The sequence below is a fragment of the Grammomys surdaster genome, unplaced genomic scaffold (assembly GCF_004785775.1).
Source record: "Grammomys surdaster isolate TR1022 unplaced genomic scaffold, NIH_TR_1.0 309108, whole genome shotgun sequence".
NCBI classification, from domain to species: Eukaryota; Metazoa; Chordata; class Mammalia; order Rodentia; family Muridae; genus Grammomys; species Grammomys surdaster.
Genome location: NW_021625949.1, coordinates 13,170 through 36,803, shown reverse-complemented (window position 1 = coordinate 36,803; position 23,634 = coordinate 13,170). Strand labels below are relative to the sequence as shown.

At 43.4% G+C, this 23,634-nt stretch overlaps 2 protein-coding genes and 1 pseudogene across 2 annotated transcripts; 1 reads left to right on the top strand and 2 right to left on the bottom strand.

The window, feature by feature from the left end:
• Window positions 1-201: 201 nt before the first annotated feature.
• LOC114616198 (cancer/testis antigen 55-like) lies at window positions 202-12,563 on the bottom strand. The gene is made up of 5 exons (XM_028761714.1): window positions 12,473-12,563; window positions 10,025-10,206; window positions 4,043-4,184; window positions 1,568-1,680; window positions 202-393 (listed from the first exon to the last, which is right to left on the bottom strand). The coding sequence occupies exons 1-5, from the start codon at window positions 12,561-12,563 to the stop codon at window positions 202-204; spliced, it is 720 nt and encodes a 239-aa protein (XP_028617547.1).
• Window positions 12,564-18,552: 5,989 nt separating this feature from the next.
• LOC114616197 lies at window positions 18,553-19,333 on the bottom strand (annotated as a pseudogene).
• A 2,122-nt stretch (window positions 19,334-21,455) lies between these two features.
• Window positions 21,456-21,671, top strand: LOC114616200 (small integral membrane protein 10-like protein 2A). Its single transcript, XM_028761717.1, has one exon. It carries the CDS (start codon window positions 21,456-21,458, stop codon window positions 21,669-21,671), a length of 216 nt encoding a protein of 71 aa, XP_028617550.1.
• Window positions 21,672-23,634: the final 1,963 nt, after the last annotated feature.

The following is a 23,634-nucleotide window of genomic DNA, read 5'->3' as shown; positions in this document are numbered from 1 at the left end:
AAACAGTTTGGGGATGTCTTGGAATAGATCAGGCACCTTCCTAAAGTGATTCCATACTTTCAACAAAATTACCAGGGCATTTCCAATAAAACAATGTATTTAACATGTATTTGGGCTTACTATTTCTATTACTAGTCCACAAACCAGGCCCTTCACTACCCATACAAGTAACACTGAAGAAGGAACACAGGGATTTGGTTCCTACAGTACTTGTACTGGGGTCATTTTAACTGCTCTCCAGAAATAGTTGGGTTGAATGCTCTGCACAGCGACCACATTGACAACGTCATCTACTTGTGGCACATATCCAGAAGGAAGTTTAAGAGAATCCAAGGTGAAAAAGATGGTGTCTTCCAACATCCCAGTTCTTCCATCTGTTTTGGTAACTCGGACCTGTGTTTTTTTAAAAAAAATGGCAGCAATGAGTAGAAAATCATAATCCATGGTCATAGACTCTGCCCTTCTCTCTGACCCTAAGCAGCAGACTCCTGCATTCCATCCCTGATTCCCACCCGGCTTTCCATGTTGGCTCGGTGTTGTATAAACATCACCCACCCCCACCCCTACTTAGGTCCAACCTCACAGCTATCAAAGCAGTCTCTGAGGATGAGCACTAGGTTTCCACTGAGAGAATTCTGTTCTAAATTATTACCCACAATGGGTGTGAACTTGTAGTTAAGGCTGATTGCTTAAAAAGAAAGGAGTGAGAAAGGGATGTGTTGTTAACCTTCTCTACTTCCTCAGGTACCTTAGAAGCACATTCCTTCATTTTTCCGATGGTGCAAAACAAATGCCAGCCAGCTCGTTTTCAGTTTTTACTACCCATAGCATACCCACATGCTACTGAAGTGACACTCCACCCGTTTTTCTTAACAATTTCAAGAAACTTGATTTTTTTTTTTTGGTTTTAGAACATTCTAATGCCTCCCAGATAAACTACACAAAGGTCAATTTTATTATAGATTACATTAGCCTCATCTTTTCCTTTCAGAATTACAGTATTTTTAATTCACTTTACACCACTCCTCCTTGTCTCACCCTCTCAAATCTCTCCCCCATTTCCTCCCCCCTTGACTATCACCCCACCCTGGGACATCCAGTACCAGCAGGACCAGGGACATCCTTTCCCACTGAGGCCTAACCAGACAGTCTAGGTATGGGGAAGGGGGTCCAATGGCAAGGAACAGAGAAGACAGTCCCTGCTCCACGTGTAAGGGGACCCATGTGAATACCAAGCTGCACATCTGCTACAAATGTGTGGGGGCCTAGGTCCAGGGCATCCATGCTCTTTGGTTGGTAGTTCAGACTCTGTGAGCCCCCATGGGCCCGTGTTAGTTTTTTGCTCACTTCTCTCCCCAACTCTTCCACCACACTCCCCTGGCTCTGCCTGATGTTTGGCGGTGGGTCTCTGCATATGCCTCCGTCCACTTACATGGCAAAACATTTATTTTTGGTTGCCTAACACTTGTAATATAACCCTGAATAGCAAAAAACAAAACAAAACAAAACAAATCACTAAATGAAAGATAAGCAGAAACAAAAGACAAGTGCAGCACACAAAAACTACCTTGTTTATGTGACAATGGTTCAGAGGCTTCACCAAGGTGGCCCTTCTGCTCTGTGTGCCTTGCTCATCAGAAAACTCAATTTCCACCAGGTCACCATTATAAGGTTGAAAATCTGTAACAGTCATAGAAGAAACTCAAGTTAGAAGAGGCAATGTGACGTTTTACCACTTTCTGGAATGCTAGCCCTGACACAGTTTCCGTCACACATAAAGTACATTTAGAACCCTAGGGTTGGAGAGATGGCTCAGAGAGTTTTATTGCTGTTTGCAAAGAACTCGGATTCACCTCCCAGTGTTGCCAGGCACCTCTAGCTTATCTGTGGAGTCCTCTGATCTCTGCGGGTACCCGCATACATGTGGCATACGCTTGCACAAAAGCATGCATACACATAAATAGAGGCACTGTTTTTGTAAAAGATGAGGGCTGGAGAGGGGGTTCTTCAGCTAAAGATACTTGCTGTTCTTGGAGCTCATCTGGGTTCAGAATTTCCGCACCCACATGGAGGCTACAGATGCCTATAACTTCCAGCTCCAGGGCCTCTGTAGGCATGCGAGTAGTGCCATACACATACATGCAGGCAAACCTCTCTCACATACACAGACCATTTAAAAACGATAAAAGTCTTTTTTTAAAAAAAAGTATCTGGAACAGTCTGAGGCAGTAAAATAACCTGCACAATGAACAGAAAGGAAATAACATATTCATTACTCAGTATAGGGCAAAGCATGATTTTTTTTTCTTCTTTCCATTCTTTGAGTTTCTCATTGAAGAAACTATTGAGGCTGTAGCTTAGTTAGCGTGGACAAGAACCAGGATTCTATTTTGAGCGACACAAAGATAATAAAAATAGCAATGAAGAACTGTTTGCCATTTTCACTAGGTTTCATAGTATTCACTTAATAGCATTTATTCTGACAATTATAGATGTGACTGGCTGAGGCCTTTAAGACTGGTCCCTAGTGCTGGGGAACAGCAACACCTTCTTTATTAGCCACTGTCTTTTCTTACCCTAGAACAGCCTGCTACTATGACTAACCCTATTTCACAGAAGGAAGCCTCTCCGCCTATGCCTTGGGTCCTATCCTCTATTTATAGCTCAGGGACCTGACTCCATCTCTTCTTCCTGCTCTCTTCAGAACCTTTAGTCATATCCTTTGCACTACGAACATGTCCAAGTCCTTTCCACTCTGAGAAGAATATTCTAGCATCCTTCCTGTTGTTGACAACTTCCTGTTGGCATAGTGATAGGCCAATAAACTGTCTTTTGGAACTTAACAATCACAGGGACACTTTCCTCTGAAAACAGAATTTCTGAGGGAAAATGTCATAATGTCTGAGACACCACCAAGCAGTCATGGTTGGAGAGTTCCTAAGATAACAAGCAATATCAAGTTTAAGTTTTGACATCCAAGAAAACTAAACTAGAAAGCAGTTTTGTGTAGCTGGGACAATGTCATTCTTTTTGTCCCAGTTAAATGACACCTGACTAAGCTACAGCTACAGGAAGTCCCTGTTTCATGGTGGGGGAGCAGGGTGTTATAACAAAGATGTCAAGTTAACATTTCATTAGGTTTATATTTTATGAGATTTACATTTCATTATGCATAAAACTTACTTTTCATTTTGTCTTGGTTCTCCAATTTGGTTATTAAAAGCACAAAGTGGCTGGGTCTAAAGTCCAGCTTGAACAGTACACAGCCCAGTCAGCCTTCTCTGTTTCTCCCTAGCACTGCTTCTACCCAATGTTCTTCCCACCAGCCTAGTTTAAAGGATTCACATGTCTGTCTCTCCTGATGACACTATGAACTCTTAATAAGCAAAGCTTAATGAAGCCTTCTATATTTTGTCCTCTGCCTTCAATATCTAGTACTCTCTTAAACCAAATTAAAGTCCAACAGACTCTTCAGATAAACATTTCATTGCTTTAGATATAGAACAATAAAATGTTATATCAGATAAATACAAATAGAATTCAACACTGAGTACATATATGACTTTTCAGGTTATTTCCAGGCCTTACTTTAAAGCCTTTGAAGTATTATGAAATAGTATCTTTTCATTTGTGTAATGCTGTTAGAATAGAAATTCAATACCTATATAAATAAAAAATGGTACAAATATTAGTGTGCCCAAACAAATGAAGATGTAACAAATGATAGCATGAGACTTTTCTGTCCCTTGCTACAAACTATTTTCAAACTCCAGTGGTCCACTTCACATATTGAAGCGAAGATAAAAAGTACAGAGTACAGGACTGGGAATGTAGCTTGGTGATCGAGCCCTTGCCTAGCCAGCACAAGCCTGAGCCTGACGCATGCCAACATCCAAGTATATTGCACTAGTAATTGCGATACGAAAATCCTCTTATCAAATAAACGTGTTTCAAATTCAACCCTGAAGGTAAAGTCTACACCCAATTGGTAATATTTCAAATGGGTGAGACCTAATTTTACATTGAAAAATGTAAGTCGTACCTTTACAAACAATGTCTAGAGAGAAGGTCAACTCGTGATCATTGTTGCCAGCCTCAGCCACTAGAGAGGTCATACAGCCAAGTAAAACTCTCATGGGAGATCCTGATGGTTCTTCACCACGGTCATCGAAGAAAGTATCCACCTGTATATCAAACAAACTAACTTAAAAATGGTTCTTCAAACAATCCAAAGCTAAAAATAAAAAATACGAAAAAGCTGACCCCCCCAAATAGTTCAAATAATGATCATAGACAACTGACACATAAATTGGCACGCACTAATGAAATAATGCTTGGGCTTCATGTCATTTACTGTGGTTCTAGAGTAAATTAGGAGACTTGAGAATACAGAGGGTTACCACATATATTGATTATAACTGATAAGCCAGCATTAACACTCTATAAAATCCATAGTTTACAGCAGGGCTCAGGCTTTGTGTTGTACAATCATAAATTTAAAAAATTTCTTCTAAAAACATTATTTGCATGTATTCCAGACTTAATACACTGTTAGTATTTATGTAAAAAAGATATATAGCTTCTACTTATCAGTAATTAGACATCAAAAGGGAGTAAAAGATAATTCAAAGTAAGTCATGATATGTGATAAAAAAAATTTAAAAATTGATCCCTGGATTTCCAAAGCAAAAGAGAATTAAGACAAAGAATATTAAGAGTACAGAAAAGGTTTTCAGGAAGTGATTTTTGACCTGCACTGTAAAAGAAAAGATTATTTGGTAAGTTGAGCTGGAATCTATATTTGTCTCTATGTGTGTTTGTATATCTACATGTGTATGTGTGTGAGAGTCACTGAACTAGGAAAGGAATCATGCGACAGGAGGAAGAGTGCTTAAGAGAACAGGGAAAAACAGGCTAATAGAATTCATGTGACATAAAAGCAGAAAGAGGGAGGGGAGGAAGGTAAGGGGCACACAGTGAACAATAGGGAGGCAGTGGGGACAGGGGCAAATAAGGGCAAAGCATAATGGCCGTAAGCATGAAAATGGCATAATGAAACCCATTACTTTGTATTCGAACTTTAAAACTCATTTTAGATTTTGTGTATGAGTGTTTTGCCTGCAAGTATGTATATGTGCCATTGATGCTAAAATTTCTTCCCATGGAGAGAGGTGAACAACATCTATCTCCCCTTTCTCCTAAGATCCCAATGACAGACAGACAGGATTCCACCGGAGTTCACTCTCAGGAACCAATGAGTTTCTTAGGCTTCTTTCCAGAGCATAGGTGAAGGGTTACTTATGGAGCTGTGGGGACTCCTTCCCCAGCCCGCCACATCTGAAAAGCCATACCTAGCAGAGAAAAGTGTTTCCTGTGGCTGCACAGACAAAACTATTTCCCCCACCCCAAAACAGTCTTCCCTGGCCTACATATTGACTCTAGCCTCTTCCCCAGGCCATATGCAGAGCTGATTGTACAGAGCACTTGGATATTTAGGTAGAAGCAGGAGGGTGACTGAACAGGTAACAAACCCAACTGGAATGATCTTTTGAAAGGGGGCATAGCTAAATGCACCAAATACCAGTTGCTTGACTTGACATGGACCTGCCCAGTGCCTTCAGAGATCAAAAGCAGAGACCTGAAGAAGTTACCAGATCCCCTGGATCTGGAGTTACAGATAGTTGTGAGAAACCATGTGGGGACTGAGGATCAAACCTTGGTCCTCTGCAAAAACAGCAAGTGTTCTTAACTGCTGAGCCATTTTTCCAGTCCCCAAGCTAATTTAAGAAGACTCAACAATAGCAACAAGAGAAGTAGTAGTAGTAGCAGCAGCAGCAACAACAACAGCAATAAAAACTAAAAATCAGGAAAAGGGAGAAACGGAGAAATTGGGGATGGAGTTGGGCAGAGGGCTAGGGAGACAGCAAGGAAACAAAAGAAAGGTAACTAATCTAATGCTAAGATTCCAGAGTAGAGAGCCAGGCAGTGGTGGCACATGCCTTTAATCCCAGCACTTGGGAGGTAGAAGCAGGCGGATTTCTGAGTTCGAGGCCAGCCTGGTCTACAGAGTGAGTTCCAGGACATCCAGGGCTACAGAGAGAAACCCTGTCTTGAAAAACAAAACAGAACAAACAAACAAACAACGACAACAACAACAAAGCCAAGATTCCAGAGTAGAGCATCTGAGGAGACAAAAGAATGTCGAGATAAGTGTGAGAAAAGAAATCTAATGGCCATATGCCACCTTAAATATGATCAGTCTCATCTGATCCTGGAAGCTAAGCAGGGTTAGGTCTAGTTCACTCTGGGATGAAAGAAAATAACCAAGAGCTGTAGGGTCTAAATATCACAGTTAATTTAGAACTTTATCAAAAATAATAATAAAGCATCTACATTTTTATTTCTTAGAATTATAGTCATCTTTATCTTATGTTTTGTTTTTCTCATTACAAAAATAACACATGTTCAGCATATAAAATGTAAAAAAGACAGAAAAGCAAGAAAATTACATATAATTCAGATATCCATTCCCTGGTCAATAACCGCTGGCCATGTTCTCAAGAAGTGACCAAGATAACAACATCTTGACCTGATCTTACCCTGACTCCATTTTGTATCTGTTCAGGCAGTTTTCATCCCTAATTTCATGAATAGTCACATCTGCCTTGGCCACACATTAGAGGCTTTTCAGGGCCCTGACCATGGCCTAGATGTATAATCTAAGTACCTATTGAAGACATAACCAAAACTAATCTAATGGTTTTCTCCTGACCTATATCTGACAATGTCATTGCAGTTTTTTGCTTTTATAAACTCTGTACCTCTGAACTTCAGTGCCAACAGTTCCATGTAGCAATAACCTGCTCTCCATTGTCAGCTAATAAAGGACTCACATTTGGTTTTATATGGTAGTAGTCTGTAACTTTCTTCCATAGACTTGTTCCAGATAACTTACCTATACACCCTTTTAAAGGAAAGTGTAATACCACACATGTATAATAAATACATTAAAAAATGGGCACAAATAAACCAGTTTATTTTAACTTTTTAAAGGATATCATGGCATCCTATGAAAAGGAAGTGCCGTTAATTTAGGGGCACTATTCCACAGTTGGGCATGCAACGTATAATCTAATACACTACATTATTTCCCAATATATACATGTTGGATCAGGAGCAGAATTTCACGCCCAAAAGTTTCCAGTGAGAGTTCCCACAGCTGCTGGCCTATGGTATGAGACCAGAGGCCCTGAGCTCCATTGTTCTTTGCCTCGGCTTAGGTCCTACTCTAATATCTGCTGTGGCTCCTGAAACCTGCAGAGCCCCTGGGTGCCCTGATGGGAGCAATGACCTGCTGAAGGGAAGAGTTAAAAGAAACAGTCCTGTTGGGGGGCTTCCAAGGAGGCTGTGCTGAGGCTCGTAAAGTCAGCCAGGCAGGGCCAGCAGTCCAGAATCTCAAGGAAGCCTGTGCAACCAGGGACAGTGGCAGAGGAGCCTTTGTTAGCTTGTAAACTTGGCGGCCTTGCTCTTCTTACCAGGTCCTCAGAAAGAAGAAAAGGACACCATTGCACATTGTCCTGCTTTTTCTCACTCATCCCTGCCCCCTCTAACTCCTAGCCTTAGGCTTCACTGAGAGCTGAAGCTGTTGTCTCCTCCTGGGGCAACTGTCTTTGCTGCAGATTGGCCAGAATGCACCCGGCTGGGCTTGTCCTGCCTCTGCGAAGATTTCCCTCGGGGCATTGAGGCTGCTTGCCTGAAGTTGTCTCTGAACTGACTTGGTCTGTGGAACATTCTGTGTTTGGACTGTTTAGAGAGCTTCATCAGTTTTCTTGTGTATCTATTTTTAATTTATTTACTTATTCTTCTCTTATAAGATACAGCATCCCTCCACTCTTCCCAGTCTCCCTCACCCTGCCCCTTTGTGTCTAGTCTTATTGTAAATGACTTTGTTTGCTTGTTTGTTTGTTTGTTTGTTTGTTTTTCTGAGGCAGGGTCTCTCTGTGTAGCCCAGACTGTCCTGAAACTCTCTCTGTAGTCCAGGCTGATCTCCCACTCACAGAGATCCTCCTGCTTCTGTTTCCCGAGTGCTGTGTAAATGACTCTTACGTAGCTATTTGCTCTGAATTGCAAGGCCCATTTCGCAAGTCGTCACCGATGCTGGGGGACACTTTTTGGTGACAGAGCTGCCTTTGAGTCACCTGTGATCCTATGACTAATCTGCCTGTATGACTCCAGTAAGCCCACTACATGTCCAAGTTAGACTTGGCTAGAGTCATTTCTTTGGTCCATCTCTGGTGTTCTATCTGGAATGAGTAGACTTTTGTTCCTACATCCCTAGGAAAAAGTAAGGGTGACTCGATCCATGGTTTTTACTGTGACTGTCTAGAAGGAGGAAGTGTTGGTTTACCCTACTCTTGTAAAATGCCTGTCTTGGAGGAAGCCGTGGCGGGAGGTGTTCGTACCTGTACTTGCAGAACTCAGGCCCACATTGGGATTTTCTCCAATTGGTCTCCACCTTACCTTTGAGATAGGCTCTCTCACCAAACCAGAATTCCATAACTGGCTAGACTGGCTGGCCAGCAAGCCTCAGGAACTCCTCTGTCCCTGCTTCTCCAGCACTGCGATTAAAGGTCAGGCTGCAAGTGGGTGCGGGGCCCAGGCCATTGTGTTTATGCAGCAAGCACTTCACAGGCTGAGTCACTTCCCTGAACCTCCTTACTCTCCTGAAAGTTGATGGCACTTTAGCAAGCCTCTAAACAACGAAAGGCTTTTTCATCCTCCAGATGTAGCTACAGGCATAACCCGTAAGAAGTAACTGAAATTGTAGTGATCCTGATTTATGGGGCTTATTAATTAAATTTGGTTTCGGGGAAGGAAATGGATGAGAATTTCATGCATTATGAATTCATTTGCACGTTTTCAATTTGGAAGACTTTAGACTCTCCATCTATTATTTAATCTCCATCGCCAGCTGCTAAAACCGATTTCATGATTATTTATTCACTCAGTTTTATCCACAAATCAAGTACCAGGCTCACATCTGTCTACCACCACTGAGTAGATATGTGGATGATCCACTGTGCCCTTTGACCTCAGTGCTCTGTCTTCACACTAATAAACAGCCATAGTACATGTGGAAACCTAACTAGCTTTCCTTCTCCTCCATTTCCTCCTCCTCCATTTCATCTTCCTCCTCTTCCTCTGCCTCTTCTTCCTCCTCCTCCCTCCTCTTCCTCCCTCCCCCCCCTCCTCCTCCTCCTCCTCTCCCCTCCTCTCTCTGTCTCTTCAAGCTCATGGTATGAGGGTTTTGAGACAGGGTTTCTTCATGTAGCCTTGGCTGTCCTGGAACTAGCTCTGTAAAGCAGGCTTGCCTCGAACTCACAGAGATCTGCCTACCTCTGCATCTCCAGTGCCAGGATTAATGGAGTGTGCCACCACTGTCTGAACTAGCTTTTCACATCTTAGATAGCTTAAAATCTCAGAGATTGACAATATTTCCACTCTTGCTAGCCCTGGGAAATAAGGAGTCTCACATTCTGCTCCTGCTGGTGTCAACTAGTACAGCAATAATAATAATAACCTTCATTTGCAAGTATCGATCAAAATGATAAATATCTAACTGGGGTGCTAGATTCAGACTCTGTAAATATAAAAAAGTTTTAAACTGGGAAAGTCCATCGTAAGTAAATTATACCTCACTAAAGTTATTTTAAAAAATAATTAAGGTACATTGTTCATCTAGTAATTAACAAATAACACAGACCTATTATTTGCATTATAAAAGGAAGTTACAGGATAATATAAACTCTAATAATTATTATTAAATACTGAGGGATAGATCATGCAATTTGCACTTTTCTAAATACATACTACTACAAACTAGAACAGATGACCCATGAAATCCCTTAAAGCAGACTTCAGCGTCCATCCACTGCAACATGTCTATTAAAGAGGGGCTGAAAACTAGAAGCCACAGTGAAGGAATTCAGAAACAGAGAGAATATCCAGGATATAAAAGTCTTACTGTGACTGCGTTCAGTCCACCAGTGCTTTGTTCTTCCACAGCTGCAGCAAGTTTTGGTTCAACTTTCAGAGGGTTGTTGTCAGTCACGATGTCAGCACTGAAGGGGATGTGCTCAGTGATCCAATTATAGTTACTAGAGGACCCTGTCACAACTAGCTGTTTGTCTTGTAATGTGGTATCATCTAAAAGATGAGTAAAGACACATTCATATAAATTATTGTCAAGTGCAGACACACACTAAAAATAAACCCTATCAGAGAAGCTGTGGTAAATAATCTTCTAAGTCTAGAAATAAAGTAACTTTGATTTGAGATAGGAATTAGGTTGCTGAGCAATGATTAAGCATGCAGGACTCTGGAGGGAGAATGACAAGGTTTAAATCAGTGTGTGTGTGTGTGTGTGTGTGTGTGTGTGTGTGTGGTCTTCTGTTTGTTCAATCTGGGTGTGTCAGGGTATGAGTTCTGCTGAGCCACAAACGAGCTTGCGCATTCTCTTTGCCGTCTGCCCAATTTATTTGGCTCTAGCACAGACAAAGTAATGCCAGAGCTTCTTTTGTTAGAACAGAGATAACCCTTCACCCCAGCCACATTTTACATCATTTACTGGCCTCTCAGTAACAAACCTTCAAAACGACCCACTGTACAGGCAATCAGTGGCAGACTCCGGAGCATGTGTCTAGGAATACAAAGTGAGTGAGTAAACTTTGATTCCTATCTTCTTACTGGTCATAGATCTGTATCTATGAATTTATTTGTTTGGCTTCTGATATAAGTTGGTCTTAAAGATCATCTATAAGCTAACTTATTAATAATTTGGTCACCAATGTAGGAGTGTTCAGAAGTGAAACCTTTGGATTAGGCAGGCTCTACACTCATTAGCTGAGTAATCTATTTATGAATTTGTATAGCTTCATGAATTTGGGACTGAAGGCCTTTATTATAAAAGTTGATCTTTCTCTCTCTCCCCCTTCCTGACTGTCATGAGTTGAACAGTTCTGGTCCACTACATTGTCCCCACCAGGATGTTCTGTCAGAATCCCAGAAACACAGTCAAGTGATCATTAATTGAACTCTTGGACAATATAAGCCACAAGAAACCCTTCTTTTAAGTTAACTTGTCTCAGGCCTTTTATCACAATAACAGAAAGCTGGTTCATAGGCAGGTACAAACATGTGCTCAGTTAAGAAACAAAAACGGTAGGCTAGCAAAATGGCTCATTGTGTAGATGTACTTGTTCCCAAGCCTGATAACTTGAATCTAATCCCATGATCCTGTAAAATGGTAGAATTGATTCCTGACGTGTGCTGTCGCACAGCTGTACACACACATGCATCAAAACAAATAGATAATTCTTAAGATAAAGTAATTAAGAGAAACTACTACTGTAAATACAGAATGGAATCTTCCTGTAACCTATGGTAAACTAAAACATGTGAGTTGATGAAAACCTGGCTTAACTGGGAGACCTGGTCTTAATTTTTTAAAAGTATGTAGATAAGTGCAAAAATAGGGCACAGACACCTCCTCTCTCCCACCCCCACCCTCTACCCTTTCTCTGATTTCCTACCTCTGACTTCTTTGTTTAAAAACTATCTTGTTATTCATTAAGAATTTCCTACAATATATCTTTATCCAACCTACCCTACCTGTTTCAGTTCTTCCCAGATCTACCTCACCTCCCTAGTCACCCAACTTACTGGTCTCTCCCTGTTTTGCTTTTTAGCCCGTCAAGTCCAATTTGTGTCTCCCCAATACTTTTGGGTCTAAAGCCTGTCCTGGAGGGTGGTCAACCTAGCAGTGGTGACATCCTTAAAGAAAACTGGTTCTCCCTTTCGTAGCAGCTATCAATAGCCAGTAGCTCCTCACCCCTCACTCTCTCTTGCTTTCTTTGCCTTTTGCCATACTTTGTTCTTTTTATTTTAAATAATTTTTTAAAGAAAAATCGTGGATGTGTACACGCGCACACCCATATGCACGTGTACACACACGCATGCGTGTGTGCGTTCGCAAGCGTGAACATGTGTGCATGCTTGCTGCTCCTGAGTGTATGTATGTGAACCACACGCCCTCAGAGGACAGAAGAATACTTCTGAGACCCAGGAACTAGAGTTATTGGGCAGTTATGAGCAACAACGCGGCGTTGGAAACTGAACCCCGGTCATCTAAGAACAGTAAGTGCTCTAAACTGCTGAGTTATCTCTGTAGCCCCCATTATTTTAAAGCCTTTGTCATTCCTTTGGGAAGGGGAGTGCCGGAGTGAGTCCATGCAAGACTATTCGGCAGGTGGCATACCAGGGCGCGGGGCAAGGAACTGGCGATGCCCTACCCTGGAGATAAAATGGCGCTGGTCTGGCCAGGTACAGGTTTTCTAAGTTCCTCAGACTCTGGACCAGAGATAGAACACACCTCTAAGAGAACGTCTCTTTGGACAAAGAATTAGTGCAGTACCTTCCAAGAGCCTCTGCTGCTCTTCTCTCGCCTCCTTTGGGTCCGCTTTCCTTTGAAAGAGGGCGCGAAGTCTGGGAATTAGCCGGTGCATAGTTCGTTGTCTGAGCAAGCTTGGACACCAGGTGGTACCAGGAATAAGGCTTCCTTCTATCTAGTTCTCTGTCTCCCAGGAGAGCCCTAATCACAGCAACTCTCACAGACGCAATTCGACTTCCGTTCTCTGTACAGCTTCTCTAGTCTAAGACGCCCACGGGGGAGGGAGGGCAGAACTGGCACGTGTGGAGTGCCAGGGTATCTGCTCAACCAGCCAATAGGAGAGTAGTTTACTCAAGGAAAGCTACTGACCTATGACAGACAGGGAGGATGAACTTTACATGCTTGCCCCATCACGTAGCGCTGAAACCCAGTACTCAATCTAAAATGGCCTCCACCCATACACTTTTATAGGTTCGGGTTTTTATTGTTGTTGTCATTGTTTCGTTGGTAAGATTTTTTTTTTTTTCTTTCTGTGATTTTTGAGACAGGACTTCATTCTAACCTAAGTTGCCTCAAACTCATGACAATCTCCTGTCTCCGTTTCCTGAGTACTGGGATTATAGGCATGCATTATATCACATCCTACTGGACCGTTTCTACTAGAGGAAAAACACAGGAAACAGACATCGCTATGTGTTTACAGCAAGAGATTATTGCTTTAAAATCTTAAAAAACAAGCCATGGTTTCCTGACTAGAACTCCAGAAGCTCTGGAAACAACAGCAAGAATGAGGAAATCAGTAGATGACTGGGTTAACAAAAGCTAGTGTGTGCCTCTCTCCTGCAGCCAAGCAATGTGCTGAAAGGGTGGGCCCAGCTTCTGCAGTCAGGAACAAGTAGGAGGTCAAAAAGGTGAAGAATAGGCTTTTAGAGACTTAAAAAAAAGTAACAAAAAAAAGAACAACAAGAACAAAAAAACCCTCTAAGAACTGGCATTGGACAGGACATGCAGCTCAAAAAAAGATCTTATCTGCTTTGTCAGACGGCCCTGCTACAACCAGCTAGAATGGCAAAAGGCTCTGTTCCATAAGTGGCCAAAAAAAGAAAAAGAAAAAAAAAACAACAACCCATGCCTCTTGTGAATAACCAGACCACCAAATGGCAACCCAGCAGCTCAAGCTCACCCACAAGTACATGTCAGCTCACAAATGACCACCATACGGCTGATGGGCTTCCTGTCTTGCTTCTGTTACAAGATGGGGCTATCCTGTTGCATCAACAAGGAAACACCAGGACAGAGAAGCTGGTCTACAGGAGGACACGGACCAGCACTCTCTTAACACAGGTTAAATTCGTCTTTACAAAGGTGTTCTGGTTAATCTGGTAGAAGTTCTGAGAATGGATGACAAGTAATGCAGGGAGATTTGCCATCCTGGGTCCCAAATCTGTGGCTCACAGTGCTAAGATGCAGAAGACTGAGGCTAAGGAACTTACTGCTAAACAGACCTAAATGTACATCGATGATTTTGTTGTGTGTGTATGTGTAGTGTGGGTGTGTTCAAGACAAGGTTTCTCTGTGTAGTCCTGGCTGGCCTGGAACTCGAACTGTAGACTAGGATGGCCTTGAACTCAGAGATCTAACTGCCTTTGCCTCCTGAATACTGGGACTGAAGTCCTGCATCATCACTGCCTGGCCTGAATTTCCTGTACATAAGTATAATTTAAAAAAAAATCATTCCAAAAATGATGTGTGTCTAACAATGGAATATTAGCCATAAAAATTAATAAAACATGAGGCAGTGGTGGTGCACACCTTTAATCCCAGCACTTGGGAGGCAGAGGCAGGCAGATCTCTGAGTTAAAGGCCAGTCTGGTTTACAGAGTGAGTTCCAGGACAGCCAGGACTACATAGAGAAACCCTATCACAAGAAACAAAACAAAACAAAAAAGTAAAAAATAAAAAAGGAGGAGGAAGAAGAATAAAATCTGAACTACAGTGAAGTGCTACATCATATCTACTTAAATGTTCAATTTTTTAAAAAGACAAGCATTAGCAAGTGTTGGAAAGGGTATAAAACATTGTCAAATGGCAAAGCAGCTAAAACACCCTCTCCCCTAGGCTGGACTGTTCCTCAGAAAGCTAAAAGCATAATGACCGCATGCCCCGTGATTTCACTGCTAGACATATTTCCAAGAGAATGAGACTAGATGACCATGTATTCATACATTTACAAACAAACTGAACTTTGAACATTTTGTTCTACGTGAAAGAAGTCAGTCACAAATACCAAATACTAAATCAGGCATGATGGATCATTCCTGTTGTCCCAGTACTCAAGAGGTGGAGACAGAAAGATTGCTGATAAAAGATTGCTGAGTGCCTCAGGCTAGCCTGCAATATATGACGTAGTGCACAGAGAGGGAGGGAGAGACAGAGACAGATGTTTTTCTTCTTTTCTTTCTTAGTAACTTACTTGCTTACTTTTTTCTTCTTTCCTTTCTTCCTTCCTTTCTTTCTTTCTTTCTTTCTTTCTTTCTTTCTTTCTTTCTTTCTTTCTCTCTTTCTTTAGAGGATCTCACTTTGTAGGCTGGATATGGCAATCCTCCTTCATCACCCTCCCAGTACTGAGACAACAGAAGTAAGCTACCTCGTCCAGCTTCAGTTCTATGGTTTAAAAAGATGAACTTTGCACTATGAGAATCATATGGTGTCTTAGTCACTGTTCTATTACTGTTAAGAGACACCATGACCAAGACATCTTTTAGAAAAGGGATCACTTAATAGGGGCTGGCTTACAGTTTCAGAGGTTTAGTCCATTATTATGGCAGGGAGCATGGCAGCAGGCAGACATGGATTCCTGGAGAAGTTGTTGAGAGAGTGACCTCTCAAATGTGCATGCACATGAGCACAATCATAGAATTAAAAGTATCTAAGGAAACCTTAAAATAACAAAAATAAAACTGCTACTTTTCAGCATAAGGCCTATCTATATTGAGAGACGATTCAGTTCTTGTCAATCATTCTAGTACCAACTGCTCAGGAACCTCATGACAGTATGTTACACATGATGGGACACATTTCACTATATGATCTGAAGCATCCTTTCCAGTTTCAGAATTTGGTTGCTCCATGTTCAAGTTCTAAAGTCCGTTGTCACTATAAAGTTATATATAGGCTTTGGTAAGACATGTTTGTTTATAGGAAGTACACCGTAAATCCACAAATAAGCAAACTGAACTGAGGCATGTAACTCTGCTGTTTTGAGTTTGGCTAGCACACACAAGAGCCTAGGCTCTATCACTGGTATTGAAGGGGAGAATCAATGGGTAAAAGGTGTTTGCCACCAAGCCTGGAGACCTGATTTTCATTCCTAAGCCCACACCATGGAAGGAGAGAAGCAGCTCCTCCAAATTGTCTTTTTACCTCCACATGTGTGTGACTATTCACATGAGCACATGTGTGTATATGTGCTTTCACACACATGTGCTCATATGGACATTCACAGAGAGAGAAAGAGAGAGAGAGAGAAACACACATACACACAAATACATGAATGAATGAATAATAATTCAAAGATAATCACGTTCCTGAGCTCTTAGCACTTACGCTTCCAGTTGCTGCCGGAAGTCCAGTGCCACAGGCTAGGGCTCATGCTGGCACATGGCCTAACAGTACTATAGCTGCCAGCATCACAGACAGCGTCACAGGGAGCTTTAGTGGGGTTCTGCTAGGAGTGGTCTTTTTGACAGCAAGGATATAAAGGTGATTAAGTTAAGACATCGGGAGCTTCTCAATCTTAAATTTACTCGTTTTTTAAAATTACATTTATTTATGTATGTATTTATGTATTTATGTATTTATGTATTTATTTATTTAATGTTCATGAACATATACATGTGTACAGAGAGTGCCTATGGAAGTCAGAGGATGATCTGACCTGTAAAGTTGATTTTCTCCTTCTATCATGAGGGTCCTGGGGATTGATGTCAGCTCTTTAGGTTTGGCAGTAAGGGTGCCAAAAATGTAAAATTTTTGGCATGTGGGCTATAAACAAAAGAATACTCTGAGAAAGGAAATGAAAGAAAATTCCAAATTCCTTCAACAGCCAAACCATCTAATCATTAGTTTCATTTTTATTTTTCAGACAGAGTGTATGCAGTGGACCTTGGCCTGGAATTCAGAGGTCTGCCTGCCTCCGGCTCCTGACTACTGAGATTAAAGGTGTGTTCCAACACGTCCTGTTGTACGATAGTTTTTAAAATAGAGCAGGTTTTAACAATATGTTCCCTTATGATTTCATTGTTAGTGTATTAAGAAAAGGCTTATAATAACAAAAATGCTTTAGAAATACAAATTAGTGTTTGTAGTGTCTGAGAAGGTGAAAATAAGATACGAGCAGCAAGGGGGCTGAATTACATGCAGGTTGAGGCCTTTGTCTTAAATTTTCGCTGCTTTGGTTTATTTGATTAGGCTGACTCTTGCAAGATGCACTATAAGGTATCATTTCACAAAACAAAGTATGATACCTCACAGTTATCATGGTTTTCATTATTGGTCTTTTCATCATACCCTAAAGAAATAAAAAAAAATTGTTTTTCGTATTTAGCGACAAAGCATGTGTGTTTGCTGTCGGTTGCTGCAGCCCTGGAGATACGGCTTACCTTTGCTTTCCCTTGAACCTGATGCCAGAGGGCAAACTGAATTTTACTAAACATCAACTCCCAAGTTGTTGGCCTTCTTTTGTTTGAACAGATTTTGTTTATGACAAGGTAGGAAAACTTGAGGACAGTGGGGTTAAAAAATTCATGAGAACACAGCAGGGCTGAGGATTTTTGGCTGTTTTCTTTGAAGTGGAACATTTTTTAAAATATTTGATGTTTTGTTCTAGTTGAGGTGAGTTTTAAAAATAGGTTTACTTATTGTATCATACTTCTCCTTATATAATAACTACCAGTTATATCCATGTTTGTTTTTATTTTTTTTATTCATTTGACATCCTGATCACAGTCCCCTTCCCTCCTCTTGCCTATCCATCCCACCCTTACAAATCCCTTCCCCTAGCGCCTCCTCCCCTTCTCTGAGGAGAAGGGGGCCCCACTTGGGTACCACCACACCCTGGGACATCAAGTCCCAGTAGGACTAAGCACATCCTCTTCCACTGAGGCCCAGCCAGGCAGTCCAGGTTGGGGATCCAATGGCAGGCAACAGAGTCAGAGATAGTACCTACTCCATTTGTTAGGGGACCCACATGAAGACCAAGCTGCGTATCTGCTCTAAATATGTAAGGGGTCTTGTTTGTTTTCTAATGACTGAATATTATTCTGTGGTGTATGTGGCCCACATTTTGTTTATCAATTTGTCAGATAATAAACGTTTTTTGTTTTTTTGTTTTGTTTATTTGTTTTTTACTTCTTGGCTAATTGTTTCCATGTTGTGCTAACTAAATATTTTAAATTAATAAATTTTGAAGTGATCTTTTAACCTATTGTAACAATATCTGTCTTCTAATCTGTTTAGGACACTTAAATTTAAAAGAATGCTGGGCATGGTGGTGTATGTCTTTTATCCCAGCACTCAGGAGGCAGAGGTAATGTGGATTTTTCTGTGTGTGAGACCAGTGTAGTCTATATAGAGAATTACTTGGCAGCCAGGACCACATAGTGAGACCCCCATCTCAAGAACAAAATTAAAATGAATACTAATAGAATTTGAGTAAGACATGTTAGCATATTTTTGACTCTTAATTCTGTTTCTTTTTCTTTTCTTTTTGTTTTTTTTTTGAAGCCAGAACCAGGTCTGTATTCGGTAGAGGGGAAGGGCAGAACTGCAGGTGCTAGCATAGGCTGCCAACTGCAGGGCCTCTGAGCACCCGAGGCCTGAAGTCCTTCATGTACTCTTGGTGCTTGTGTGTGCTTCCTGGTCTGGAACGTGGTCCTGCTGGGGCATGGCGACCACACTGACTAGACAGTGATGGAGGAGGCTGGCAGCCACCGGCCCAAGCTGGACTAAGCCTGTTGCATCCTTCTGGAGTTTCAGCCATTGTTGCCTCTGGACAACTCTCCCTGTGGCTGTGGGTGAGGTTCCCACTGCAATTAGAGATCTTCTCACGGTGGTGACTGGACTGAGGCTGGAGAAGGAGGCCAAAGGTCTGAGTCTTCATGATGCCCCAGTCCTTCCAACTGCTGGTCCTTCTAGTCCTGGAAGCCTGGCTCAGGGCCTTTCAGGTCTGGGCTGGAGCTTCTGCCCCAGCATTCGGGAGGCCTGCCTTGATCTGCAGGTGCTCCTAGGCCTCCTGTGGGGCATGCATTTGGCCTCTGCTCCTTCTGGCTCCTCTCCTTTCTCTGTGCAGGAGACTCCCCAGTGTGTTCTAGAGTCCTCTGGAGGTACTCTAGAGCGGATGTCAGCCTGGCGTATAGGTTCTGGGATCCAGAACCAACAGCAGTTGTGGGTGAGGCGCACAGCGACCTCCAGGCTTATTCTGTGGCCCACAGAGACTTAGAGGGGCTTGCTGCTATGGTCATGGCTCTTCAGGGCCATTCCCAGGACAGTTCCAGAGTTGTCTATCAAAGGAAATGTGTCCCCCCCAGCCTGCAGGAGCACAATCTTCTCCTTGTGCTCGGCATTGTTCTCCAGTCCATCCACCTGCAGCAGCTTCTTGGCCACCCCGATGCAGGACAGCTCTGTAAGGACGCCAAGGTGGCAGGCCACCCCGAAGCCGCGTTGGTGAAGCACCCTGTTTCCATCCATAAGAAGGACCTGGGGCATGAGGTCTGGTTCCTTCTCTTGCAGCTGCTGTACCAATTCCACCAGGAAAGGTACCTCTTGGAAAGCCAGGAAGCCTGACACATAGGGGGCCTTCAGGCCAACCATGCGGCTGTCCTCATACACCACACAATAAGTCCAGATTTCAAGAGACACGTGGAGATTTAAGAGGTGTTGATTTATTGACATGATGGCGGGTTTGGGTGGTGTCGAACTCTCCCCTCTGTTTATTTTTTCTGTTCCTATTTTCTTCCCATCTTATAGGTTGCATGAAAACTTTTAGAATTTCATTGTGATTTATCTGTACTATTATAGGATACATTTAATTAATACATTATAGAATGCAGTCAATTACACTATGCATATTATTGTCTCACACTCTGCTGACATTGACATTTTAAGTTATGACAAGTGGTATAGAATTCTTCCTTCCTTTAAGCCTGCTTAACTTTCTTTTATACATACATTTTTAAATGTCTCAGCTGCAGAAGGAGAGCATCATGTTAGATAGCATTTATTTTTTGAGGTTTCAACTCTCAAACATAATTTTGAAAACACATTAAGGAGGTTGGAGAGATGGCCCAGCAGTTAAGTGCTTACTGATCTTCATGAGGACCCGGTTCAGTTCTAAGACTCCACGTTGGTAAGCTCACAACCACCTGTAACTCCGGTTCTAGGGGACTGGACATTCTCTGGCCTCCCTCAGTGCACCTTGATGGGCACTAGGCACACACATGGGGCACAATGAACTCACACAAGTTCGCATACATACACATAAATAGAAATTAAACCGGCTGGGTCTGATGGTGAACGCCTTTAATCCCAGCACTCAGGAGGCAGAAGCAGGTGAATCTCTGTGAGTCTGAAGCCAGCCTGGTTTACAGAATGAGTTCCTATAGATACAAATTGAGGCTATATAGAGAAACCCTGTCTCAAAAAACCAAAATAATACTAATAGTAATAATAATGATAATAATAATAACATAAACCTTTAAAGGAATAGGGAAGATAGTCTATTCCACTCATTCTTTCTTTTACTCATTTCATTTTTTTTTAATCATAGGATGACATTATTCTTTTGACATTTTTAACAGTGTATCTGCACTTGAAAATTTCTCCTCAGTTCTGAAAGGATGTATTAATGAATGTATAATCTGTATCATCTTTATGTTTTCTCAATGTTTCAGGTTTCCCCTTAAAAAGAAAAACAAACAAACAAAATCACTATCATGTAAGCAGGACTATTATCCATGTATATGTGAATGTTCTGGTCCCTGTAAGCAGTTGTATGGGAAGTGATAGAACAAATAAAAGGTGATGGTAAACAGGCATTTTGAAAGGACCTAAATATTCAGGTATAATTTCCATGTAAAGGCACCAGGGTGACTGCTTTTAACTTATAACTATAAAGAAGCATGAGGATTTATTGTTTTATAAAATACATAGGGCTTTCACTGTGTTTGGTATAGTTTAGTTTATAAAATATATAAATAGGTGAAAAAGCATAAGGCCATTTAAGCACACTAGTGTGTAGGGGATCATAATTCACAAGAACAAATTAACGCCTTCTAAACCATCCTCGGCCTAAGCCCTGAGAAGCCAGTAAGGCAGAGATTAATTCACAATGTGTGCTACTGGATGACACTGGTCTAGGCTCAGAGGAGACTTTCCAAGAGAAACCCATGTTCAGTGCCTCAAAACCAACAGCTTCAGGCAAGAACCTCCTCAGAGAGCAAAGTGGGGTTTCTTTACTCAACCTTTAACCTTTGAGGTGGGGCCCTTAAACCAAAGGCTCCAGGCCACTATCTACTCAGAGTACAAAGTGGGTGTCCTTTACCTGGCCTTTGAAATTTGGCCCTTAAACCTTAAAAGAACAGCTCTGGGCCATGGTTTCAAAGTGCAAGGGGCTCAGAGAGGCGACTGGATTTAGCCCTTTACAGGACCTTTGAGACCTGTCTGTTTGCAAGTAGTCAGTGGGGGGTTGCCATCTCTTTCTTCCCAAAGCCTGAAGCAAAAGGGCAGAGCTGAACAGCTGCAGCTCTGGCGCCTCGCCTCGGGCTCCTTGGGGGTCTGAGGGGCAGGAGCAATTGAGGCTGACGTCAATTGAGGGTGGAACAGTGGAGGCTTCAGGGTCCCGGGAGCCCTAGGGCATAGCTTCAGGTAGCATAGGCTGAAGCCATGTGGCTGATTGAGCTGTTTCTGCAGCACGTGAGCAGGAGAGCACATGAGCACGTGAGCCAGGCCAATGGCGGTGACTGAGGCCCTCTCTCTCAACTGTGGCAGCTGCAGCCCTGTGTGGCCTGGCAGTGCGCGCAGCTCCTACGGTGCCTTCTGCAAGGGGCTCACACGCACGCTACTCACCTTCTTCGACCTGGCCTGGCGCCTGCGTGTGAACTTCCCCTACTTCTACATGGTGGCCTCCGTGATGCTCAACGTCCGCCTGCAGGTGCGGATCGAGTGAGCAAACGCCCTCCGCCGCTGCGGAGAGGGCCACCCGCTCCTTCCGCGCCACCCTGGTGGCCGCAGGAAGGACAGCGGGGCCGCACAGTGCCTCGAGACTGCGGCGGGGGGCGCAGGCGGCACGGCCCGGGCCTCTCCATTTTAGGTCTCTGCCGAGGGCCTAAGGAACCACATCCCATACCGCAAAAACCTTCACAGCCCAGCCCTTTCCCTCTGCATCCAGAAAATCACCAGAGTCTGGCAAACCTGTTGGTTGTCTCCCCATTGGCTGAAAGCGGGAGAGCCCAAAAGAAGGGATGCTGCTACCACAGGACTGGATTTACCAGGCCCTGTGCCTGAAGGTAGGCGACTACAGGTTGGAATGGGGGCAGGTAGGCATGTGGCCATGGCATCTAAATACCCAGACACCTGGTTTGTGGGAGTAGAGAATACAGCCGGACACACCTGCTGCCTAGCCAAGCTGGGAAACTAAAAGGGTAGGCTAGGATTTTCCAGATCCCTGGTAGTGGGATTCCTTGATCGGGTGAGGGGCATCGTGGAGGGTCAGCTCATCACCAGCACACAGACAGGGAGCCCCTCCCACCCACCTTCCAGGCATCCAGTGCCTTGTTATGCAGAGGACTCATGAGATGTCACCCTGAATGGGAGAGGATTGGGCCAGTGAGCTCCCAGGAAGGCCCTAGACAGTTAAGATTTATCCACCCATCTCTACCTAAGTCAGGCAAGCAGATAAAACGAACAGTTGTTTTTGAACCAATCACCAGGCCTGTCCCCTTCTTGGCAGGGAGGCCCAAGGATACTCTCTGCAGCTGTTCACGGCCCTTCCCAAACTGCCTCCAGCACTATTGGGGGTGGGGGCAGGGGACTGCACTCAGCCACTTCTTTCCCTAACCCTGTCTGAGGGCATCCCTGAGGCTCTGCATCTGCAGTAAGGGAAGAACAGGAAATACTTGGTTTAACCATCTCTTCCCCCACAAGCTACTTTCTCCCACCCTCCCTGTCTGCCCAGGCTCCCTGAAGGACCTGCAGTGACACTCCGGAGACCCAGAAGCCTGTGTACCAGCCATGAGCGGCATGGCTGCTGTGTTGCCACAGGATGTGGAGAAATAGGAAGGACTCCAGAAGCAGGCAGCTGCTCTCAGAATAGGGCAGAGAAGGGGAGTGCACAGGAGGCCAACTCTGAAGTCTCTCTTTCTTTCTCAGGCATTAGTCTTCCGGGTGATGGCTCACCCCTTTTCCAAACAGTTCAACTGGAATCCTAGAGGTGCCACTGCTCCTGTAGCAGCCTGGGGAGCAGCTGAGAGAAGAGTCTGCCTAGAAGAAGGACCTTTCTGCTGAGCCCACAGGGGTAAGGTGGCTCAGGTCTCCTGGTCTCTCCACAGAAAACATGCCAGTGTACCTTGGACACTGATATCTCCTAGCAACACGGTGAGGGAGATGTGTTCTCCCATCTCATGAACTCAATGGGGTTTAAGGAAGGGCCTGGGACTTGCCCTTGTTACACAGAGGACCCTGGGCTGGCATTCCTCCACCCTTTCTGCAGTTTCTTCATGACCTGGCAGGGCATTGGGGTTGGGAGGGAGTGGAGAGCTACCAGGGGTCATAGGGAGAAAGAGAGGCTATGAGATAGGGTAGCTAGGCATCTGTATTTCATTGGAGTGGTCTAGAAGACAGGTGAACAGTTCATTTTATAAATAGAGAGGGAGATTCAAGCATTTCCTAAAATGTCTAATCCCCCACCAGAGCCAAGCCCCCCACTTCTCTGGTGCTTGACCAAGGGTTCCTGAGCACTTGTGTCCTAAGTGGACTGCAGTGATGATGGCATTGTGGTTTATAGGGTCATGATGTCACTGGAAGGCTGTGGAGATGTGGGCTGAGACCCATGGTATGGCCTTGTTTCTCCGCTCCAGGCTTGCAGGCCTATCCCTGGCGTCACATGGGAAATCTCATCCAGATAAGCTGAG

What these genes read in the sequence shown, in the direction of transcription:
- LOC114616200 (XM_028761717.1), top strand. Translation starts at nt 21,456, where the DNA reads ATGGCGGTGACTGAGGCCCTCTCTCTCAACTGTGGCAGCTGCAGCCCT.
- LOC114616198 (XM_028761714.1), bottom strand. Translation starts at nt 12,563, where the DNA reads ATGCACCGGCTAATTCCCAGACTTCGCGCCCTCTTTCAAAGGAAAGCG. An exon ending in GTGGACTGAACGCAGTCACA is followed by an intron (nt 4,185 to 10,024) that starts GTAAGACTTTTA and finishes TTTGATATACAG; the next exon opens with GTGGATACTTTCTTCGATGA. An exon ending in TCTAGACATTGTTTGTAAAG is followed by an intron (nt 1,681 to 4,042) that starts GTACGACTTACA and finishes TGACTGTTACAG; the next exon opens with ATTTTCAACCTTATAATGGT.